Below are 9,309 nucleotides of genomic sequence, written 5' to 3'. Positions count from 1 at the left end.
CTTTTGCCATGTTCTCTCCAGCGAAGTTCTTCTGTCTCTAGGTTCTGTCTAAGTTCTGTCTTCTAAGTTCTGTCTTCTCTTGTTTTTCAAAATTATAAAAAATTATTAGTAAAGAATTAATGACTGATATTAAACATTATTATAAACTAGAGGCCTTGTGCATGAAATTTGTGCATGGGTAGGGTCCCTAGGCCTGGCCAACGATCAGGGCTGATCTTTGAGGCGATTGGCAGGGTGTTCTGGGCCCCCGCTCACACCTGTCTTGGCCTGGCACCGCCCGCTCGCTGGCCCCGCCACCCCAGCCACCAGTTGGGGCCTGTGGTCTGGGGGCAGCTCCTGCATTGAGCATCTGTCCCCTGGTGGTCAGTGCTTGTCATAGTGACTGGTCGTTCAGCCCATTGTTCTGCTGTTTTGTTGATTTGTATATTAAGGTTTTATATAGACAGATGGGATAGATACATAGTATCTGTTTTGCAGGCGCTTATTACTTAAAACAAGTGGCACAATGTCAAATAGCAAAATAGACTGATTTTTATACTGTGTATACTAACTATAGTAAGACTCCACTAAGTAAACCTATTATTTAAGTGAAGTAATAGCATCTATTATGATAAACTATGGTTCTTCTCAAGAAGTAGAACACTCTCTAGAGCTAGATTTTATCAGTGTTATAATATGGAAATTTAAGGTACATTTTAGAGGTGGAAAATATATGAAGATGTTAAAAAAAATGTTCTCCCCCTATCTTTCTTGAATTAAATAAATATATGTTATATCCAAATCAATTTAGCATTATATTTAGAATTGTTAAAGCTGAGAAGTATGATAATGACTTCTCATTTGTTTAGAGATGAGTTATCTTGATTCTTTTCATTGCTCTTTCTTGGCCACTCTGCGAGTAAAGTTAGCGTATCTCCTTGTGCTATGCAACGAGAATTTTGGTCAAAGATTAGGTGGAGTGGTAACTAAGATGAAGATTTTATTTTATCAATGGATTTCATTTGTGACTGTAATCTAATTTCTGGTTGCTATTAGTTGGTTATGTTATAAAATTTGGATCGGTGTTATCACTTGCTATGGTTGGGTCTAATGTTGATTTTTAGAAGGATAGCAAATTCCAAAATAGCATTTTTTTTACAGTGCTGGCAAAGCATGAACCTCAATAAAGTTCTAATCCTTAGAATTAGGTAATTGTTAAGGTGTTTACCTGGAGTCATGACTGGTGCCCAGAGGACTAAATTGGTTGGATTTAAAAGACAGAAAAATAGTAACCTTTGGTACTTATCACTATATTCTTTATAAGAAGCCAATGAAGTAAAACTTTTATTCCCTCTCACCGTATGAACGTCTATCTCTTACATAAAAGGCCCGTGGCCGTCAAGACCAAACAAGCAGTGCAGGGCAGTGCGGGTGTGCTACTAGTGGTGGAGAGCTATGAGCTGCTGAGGGTGAGGGCGGGGCAACAAGCTACAAGGGGTTATGGGCGGGCCGCCAGCTGAGGCGAGCGCGCGAGCTACTTGTGCGGGCTTCTAGTTTTAATATAAGTACCTATTTTATTTTATTTTAAGACCATTCAATACCAGGACCCAATGAAAAGCAAGTTATTTGCCTCAAGACCTACTTTGGCCATTCCAGTTTTAAGCCGTGAGTGTAATCTCAATTTGTTTTTTAATTTTTAATTATTATTGTCATTGATTCTTAGAGGGAGAGGAAAGGAGAGGGAGAAACTTCCATGTGAGAGCAAAACATCCATCAGCTTCCTCCTGCATGCCTCCTGCGTGCCCTCCACATGCAACTTGAGTGTGTGCTCTCTCTGGGAATTGAACCCGGAATGCTTTTGGTGCATAAGACGATCCCACCAACTGAGACACACTAAACAGGGCTGTAAGCTCAGTTAATTAAATTGCATATTTATTATTTTCTTCACAAGAGAAAAAAAGCAAATAATCCATCTATTTAACAGTAGTAGTACAACTTTACTATAGTTTATATATGCGACACTGTATTTCCTATTAGTGCCTACAAAGTTAGTTTGAAGTAATACTTGTATAAAATTCATGTCTACCTAGTATACATTATTTTTATAAGCAAGGAAAATTGGCTTTTCTTACCATAGAGAGTTCTGGGTAGAAACTAGTTTTAATATACTAGTAAATGAATCTTAATTTAATGCTGACTTGTTTTTTGTTAAGTATGTATCCATGTGCCTATTTTGTGCATCTGATTGTCCATAGCTTGCTGATGTTACAGAAATTTATAAGACAACTGTTTGAAGAACAATGACAATCTTATCATTTTAACATGTTTAACTGTATTAATATTGAAGGGGCACATTTACAAGTATTATTATGATATGAGGAACAAGTAAATTTGAGTAAATCTAATAAGAATGTCGATACCTACATTGGATATTTTTCTCTCCTGGGAATTTAAAATTGAATCCATGGAAAAATAAAAAATTGTTCCTGTTGACCTTAAAATTAAAAAAAAATTAACTGTCTTACGTACAGAAAAGTGCATATAAATGTACAGATTATATGCACTTTTCTGTGAATTTTCACATTTTAGGCACCTTGTGTAACTAGCACTCAGATAAGGAAGAATAGGTTGTTATTGGCATACTGGAAGATCACTTTTCCAATTGATTTTCTCCCTCAATATTTTATTTAAAAAATGTTTGAGGATGAACAATAAAGTTGAAAGAATTTTTTTACTATGAATATCTGTATATTCAACATTTTTTAAAAAATATATTTTATTGAGTTTTTACAGAGAGGAAAGGAGAGAGATAGAGAATTAGAAACATCGACCAGCTGCCTCCTGCACACTCCCCACTGGGGATGTGCCCGCAACCAAGGTACATGCCCTTGACCGGAATCGAACCTGGGACCTTTCAGTCCGCAGGCCGACGCTCTATCCACTGAGCCAAACCGGTTTCGGCTGTATATTCAACATTTTAATATACTTTCTTTATCACATACTCATCGATCATCTCTATACTCATTCCTTAATTCATCCAGTTTTTAAAATGCTTCTCAAGGTAAATGTTAATATCGTTCCACTTTCCCTGGAGTACTTCAGCATATAAATCACTAACTGTAGTTAAATATTTATTTATTTTTCTCTTAATGTGAAATTTACATAAAAGGAAATGGTCAAACCTTAAGTGTATGTACATTTGCAGGTCTTAAGTGCACATGTATGCATCCATGTAACTTACATTTAAAGGTCTAGGGTTCAGACATTTTTATATTGAAGTCCAAAATGTAAAATAATTTCTATTAGAGGAAGTGGAAAAATTAAATGGGTTTGAACTTGTCTCTTGGGTTTCTTGGTAGTAAAACAAAACAGCCTTTTGTGTTTTCACTCTCCAGGGTTCAGTGGAAAGTGATTCATTCTGTACTGGAAGAAAGACGAGATAATGTTGTTGTCATGGCAACTGGTAAGTTGTGCTTAAGCAAATAACCTAATACTTAAAAAAATAAAACGTAAAGGTTTTTAAATGCCTGTTCTTTCATTAAACTTTCAGAATGCAAATAACAGTAGTCCCCTTTACCCATGGTTTTACTTTCTATGGTTTCAGTTACCTGCTGTCAACCAATGTCTGAAAATATTACATGCAAAATTCTAGAAATAAATAATTCATAATTAAAATGCTCACCAACCTGACTAGCGGGATGAAATCTCTCACAGTCCCTTTATCCAGTGTATCCACGCTGTTTCCCCTGCCCGTTAGTCACTTAGTAACCGTCTCTATATAATTGGATCTGCTGCCACAGTATTGAAGTACTTATGTCTCAGGAATCTTTATTTTACTTAATAATGGCCTCAAAGCATAAGAGTAGTGATGCTGGTAATGTGGACATGCTAGAAAGAAGCTGTAAAATGCTGCCTTTAAATGAAAAGGTGAGTACAGCACAATAAGATACTTTGAGAGAGAGACTACATTCACATAACAGGAGACTGTTATAATTGTTCTACTTTATTCTTAGTTATTGTTAAAATCTTACTATGTCTAATTTATAAATTTAACTTTATCGTAGGTGTGTATGTACAGGAAAAGAGATTGTATGTATTGGGTTCAGTGCTATCAATGGTTTCAGGCATCCCCTGAAGGTCTTGGAACATATCCCTCATGGGTAATGGGGACAACTACAGATGGCGTGAAATATAGAAGAGAGTGAACTGAGAGTAGATTCTTAAATTTATGCATGAATTAGCTCTTACGAAGATAGCATATTAGTAAGTGATCCTTTATCTCATTCAGGTGCATTGTAAGAAGAAATCAAAGTACCAAGGCTTTATTTTTATTTCAATGAGTATATTATTTTTATTTCAAGGCTATGGAAAGAGTCTGTGCTTCCAGTATCCACCTGTTTATGTAGGCGGGATTGGCCTTGTCATCTCTCCTCTTATTTCTTTGATGGAAGACCAAGTGCTCCAGCTTAGGTAAGTAATGTTTTCATTGCCACATTATCACCTTTTTCTTCTCCTGTGAAGGAAAATTTTAATCTATCATGTATTTTAAAATCTAGTTCCCAGGAACAGATTACTATAAGTGCTACTTTATTTTTATAAGTAATAAATGACATGTTAGTGAAAGAACTTACCTTCTTAAGTATTCTGTAATTCAAGGCTACCAGGTGGCCCCAATAAATGTTTCTTAAAACCAAACACTATGCCAGTTTAAATTGCATATCTCACAATTCTGTTCTCTTTCTCTCCGTATGAAGTGTATACATGGAACCCTATTTTTAGTTATGAAAAAATTTTAAACATCTTTAATTCGAGTTTGCAATCTTTTTGACAAACAAAAAACAAAAACCACCTTAACAAACTGCCTTCTAATATGGCCCTGGAAGGAATTTGTTTATCAAATTAGTAAGTTACAAAAAGATCGAGGATTGCAAAGAAGAGGAATGTATTTTTTAAATAATATTTCTTTATTTAAAAAGTTGATATTTGTAGTGTGTATGTACGTGGCTTCATTATGTGTGTGTGTTTTTCCTTATAGAATGTCCAACATTTCGGCTTGTTTTCTGGGATCAGCACAATCACAAAATGTTCTAAAGGATGTTAAACTGTGAGTAATTTATATGATTTCTGATCAGGTGTTTAGGATATGTGAGAAAATTTTGTATGCAAAAATTTTTTATTTAACACATGAACAAAATATCCATGATTTTAAAATGTATTGTCTTTTTTATAGTGCATTTACAGAACTATTAATTTTAAAATCCTTCAAACTGAAAGAAATCTATTTTTAGTTCTCAACTATAATGTTAATATTGTAATAATGGGATTGTAAAATTTTGATTTTGGAAGAGAACTTGGAGAGTTATCTAGTTTTGCTCCATTTTACAGATCAGGAAACTGAGGCTCAAAGTAATTTGCCCCATATCATTCACTCAATGAATTAATGGCTGAGCAGGGACTAGATTCTAGATCTCTTGCCCCACTAATCTCATTATGACATAATTCCTTACTAGAATAAAATTGTCAAGACACACAGAGAAATAAGTGTAGATATATTAATATAAATATTTGTATATTATTATACAAACAATAAACATGTATTTACAGAGTATTGATAAATGCATATAAATATGTAACTCAGACTCTTAATAAGATATATAGCATTTATGTTCTTTTATGTTCCTTTTTGTTCTTTCCTAGTTTATCCTTTACCCTTCATCCTAAAGCAGTGGTAGGCAAACTGTGGCTCAGCAAACTGTGGCTCAGCAAACTGCGGCTCGCGAGCCACATGCGGCTCTTTGGCCCCTTGAATGTGGCTCTTCCACAAAATACCGACTTCTGTGCATGGGCCGGGAAGTTTCAATCGCACTGTACATGTGCGCCCACACGTGGTATTTTGTGGAAAAGCCGCACTCACGGGGCCAAAGAGCCGCATGTGGCTCTCGAGCTGCAGTTTGCTGACCACTGTGGACCTAAAGCAAACCACTGTTCTAGTTTTTTTCTACCATACTTTTGTTTTGCTTGTTCTAGAACTTCATGTAAATGGAGTCAGACAATATGAACTCTTGTGTAAGACTTCTTTCATTCAGCCTTGGGAATTTCATGCCTTGGGAATCTTCCATGTTGTTGTATGTATCAGCAGTTTTTTAAATACCAATGGTATTTAAAAATTTTTAAGAAAAATCCTTATCCGAGGACATGTTTATTAATTTTAGAGAGTACCTTAACACTGAGTACTCCCTGACAGGCACTGCCAACTTTTTGGTGATGAGTTGAAGTGAAATCAAAGAACAATATATATACACACACATACACACAATATTTAGTTTTTAGTAATTAGCATAATGTATTATTTAAAAATGTATCCGGTATTTCGGTTTTAAGTTGTAATCTATTAGGCTATTGTCTTCTTTATTGTAGAATATTTATTGTCCTATTTTTTGTTGTTTGTTTTGTTTTTATAGAGGTAAATACCGAATTGTTTACTTAACTCCAGAATTCTGTTCAGGTAACTTGTACCTGCTTCAGCAACTTCAGGCTGATATTGGTAAGTAATACAATAGGATCCTTATAAGTATTTATTAAATAGAGTTACCCTTTAAAGTTAAACTTATGGATGGGTATTGGATTTCACTTCTCTTAAAGTCTATTTTAAACAGTAGAGGCCTGGTGCATGAGATCCGTGTACTGGGGGTAATGGGGTCCTTCAGCCCGGCTTGTGTTCTCTTGCATCCGGGACCCCTGGGGGGATGACCGCCTGCCGGCTTAGGCCCAATTGACCTGGGGATCAGGCCTAAGCCCGCAGTCAGACATCTTTCTTGCAGTCCAGGGCTCTCACAGTCTGGGACCTCTTGCTCCTTACTGTCCGTCTGCAGTGGAGGCGGGAGAGGCTTCCGCCACTGCTGCTGTGCTCACCAGCCATGAGTCCAGCTTCTGGCTGAGCAGCGCTCTCCCTGTGGGAGCACACTGATCGCCAGGGGGCAGCTCCTGCATTGAGTGTCTGCCCCCTGGTGGTCAATGCACATCATAGTGACCCGTCTTCCGCTGTTCAGTCGATTTGCATATTACACTTTTATATAGGATTAACTCTTCCAGGAAATCTCTGACTCTCCAACTTGGTGTCTCTACTGTCTTATCCCATAGAAGACTGGAATTCCTTCTGCCATAGGAAGTACTGTGGGCTCCTGTATTATAATTACCAGTTTATCTATGTTATCTTCTGCTACACTCTAAACTTTTTGAGAAAAAAAACCCATCCTTATTTATATTTCCATGGTGCAGTATGTGGCACATAGTAGGCATTTACATGTATTGTTGAATGAGTATTGAGTCTTAGATTCTATGAAATTATAATTTTTAAAAAATATATTTTTAATCTAAAATCAGTGTAGTGATTCTCTACCCTTGTTGTTCAAGAGAATCACCTTTCGGACTTTTGAAAAATATAGGATCCTTCCATTGTGAAAATTCTGATTAAATGCCTAGGCTCTGGCCCTGGCATTTTTAGGTTTTCACAGGTGATTTTGATGTGTAGTCAGAGTTGGAAACCATAGTACCTTTGATTATTTGCCTCCAGTGAGTATAATTAACTTAAAAAATTAGATAATAAGTTAGAGCTTTTTTCCTGGAAAATTTAAATATAGAATTAGTCAAGAGCTGACACCATTTTTTTGTACTTAAAAATTTTTTTGTCTGTTAGTTCTTTTTTGATGGTTAAGCTCAGCTATCCAAGAGTTGCTATCAAGGCTTCTATTGTAAATGCACATATTTCAAACATTCAGTTGAATCAACCAATATTAGTTTTTTAATATTATATAATCCTATATAATAAAAGCCTAATATGCTAAGTGTCTGGTTGTCCTGTCGGCTGTTCAACCAATCAAAGCATAGTATGCTAATGATATGCTAAGGCCGCTCAACTGCTCCCTATGACATGCACTGACCACCAGGGAACAGATGCTCAACACAGCTGCTGCCTCTGGTGGTCAGTGCGCTCCCATAGGGGGGAGCGCTCCTTGGGCAGAAGCCGGGCTCACGAGTGCAGCCGAGGGCTCAGGCTAGGCTGAGTGGACTCCCCCCGTGCATGAATTTTGTGCACTGGGCTTCTAGTATGCTAATGATATGCTAAGAATGCTCAGCTGCTCACTATGACATGCACTGACCACCAGGGGACAGTCAACTGGTTGACCAGTTGCTATGACGTGCACTGACCACCAGGGGACAGACGCTCCAACTGGTAGGTTAGCTTGCTGCTGGGGTCCAACCAACTGGGACTGAGCAAGATGGGATGGACATACCCTGGAGCCCTCCATGGTCCCTCCTAGCTGGTGGGGTCCCATGTCCCTCCCTGGCCCAATCGTGCACTGGCGGGGTCCTTCGGCCTGGCCTGCACCCTCTCGCAATCCGGGACCCCTTGGGGGATGTCAAAGAGCCAGTTTTGGCTTGATCCTGCAGGTCAGGCCGAGGGACCCTGCTGGTGCACGAATTTGTGCACCTGGCCTCTAGTTTTATATAATTATGTATTAAAATCATTTCACATAGGCAGAGTTTTCAACATTGCACTATCTCATTTAATGGTTACTTGCATATAACTCTATAGGTAATTAACAGTAAAAATTTTTCTCATGGTATAATGAGAACAAATTTGTGTTTTCTTAGTATGTGTTAAAACCAACAGAAAAATGAAGTCAGAAAATAACACTAGATTAAATATATTGCCAAAAAACACACCCATCAGCTGTTAAACTCCCTTATTGCTATTTGGTGTGTATCTTATTAGGTTGTATGAAATTCTTGTGAATATTTTACTTTAGATTAAGCCTAACTATCTTAGAGACACAGATTGCCTGATTTTATAGTAAAAAGCTAGGGTCTGTGTCCATAGTGGTCTGGATGTATTTTTTCTGTTTTAGCATTTTCTTTGATGGAGTTAGTAATTAGCGTAAGTCTGTACTTAGATCCTTTGACAGGTAGTTCTAATTTTTTATTTTTATTATTTGTAATGGATTAAATAATGAACACAGCAAGCATTGTGGCAGAATTCTCTACATATTATAGATGAAAATGCTCTTTTTGTTTGCCTCTCAATGTTGAACAAAAGGTTGAGCATTCTTTTGGAAATATTTTTATTTGGCTTCTGTTTGCATTGTAAAATGCTCACAAAAGTGAATATATTCAGAATTTTATTTGTACAGTGGTCTGACATTTAGTTAATCAAAATTTTTTTATGATATATGTTACATTATTTAAGTAGTATGGATTTATAACAGAAGCAGCAAACATAATTTGTAGGAGACTTCTTAAAATCAAACACATTTGTAATTGTCTTTTAAC

At 36.8% G+C, this 9,309-nt stretch overlaps 1 protein-coding gene across 3 annotated transcripts in view; it reads left to right on the top strand.

Annotated features, from left to right (window-relative positions):
- Positions 1–9,309, top strand: part of WRN (Werner syndrome RecQ like helicase) — a 153,308-nt gene that overhangs the window by 74,518 nt on the left and 69,481 nt on the right. For all 3 annotated transcript variants that reach the window (XM_015565251.1, XM_015565250.1, XM_015565249.1), the window contains 5 exons: positions 1,569–1,644; positions 3,375–3,442; positions 4,341–4,449; positions 5,015–5,083; positions 6,441–6,523. In XM_015565251.1, the coding sequence (XP_015420737.1) occupies positions 1,569–1,644; positions 3,375–3,442; positions 4,341–4,449; positions 5,015–5,083; positions 6,441–6,523 (405 nt within the window). The remainder of the gene's footprint in view (positions 1–1,568; positions 1,645–3,374; positions 3,443–4,340; positions 4,450–5,014; positions 5,084–6,440; positions 6,524–9,309) is intronic.

Source organism: Myotis davidii, unplaced genomic scaffold, assembly GCF_000327345.1.
Source record: "Myotis davidii unplaced genomic scaffold, ASM32734v1 scaffold93, whole genome shotgun sequence".
Taxonomy (NCBI): domain Eukaryota; kingdom Metazoa; phylum Chordata; class Mammalia; order Chiroptera; family Vespertilionidae; genus Myotis; species Myotis davidii.
Note: the sequence above shows the minus strand (reverse complement) of the source record. Positions and strands in the feature narration are given on the sequence as shown.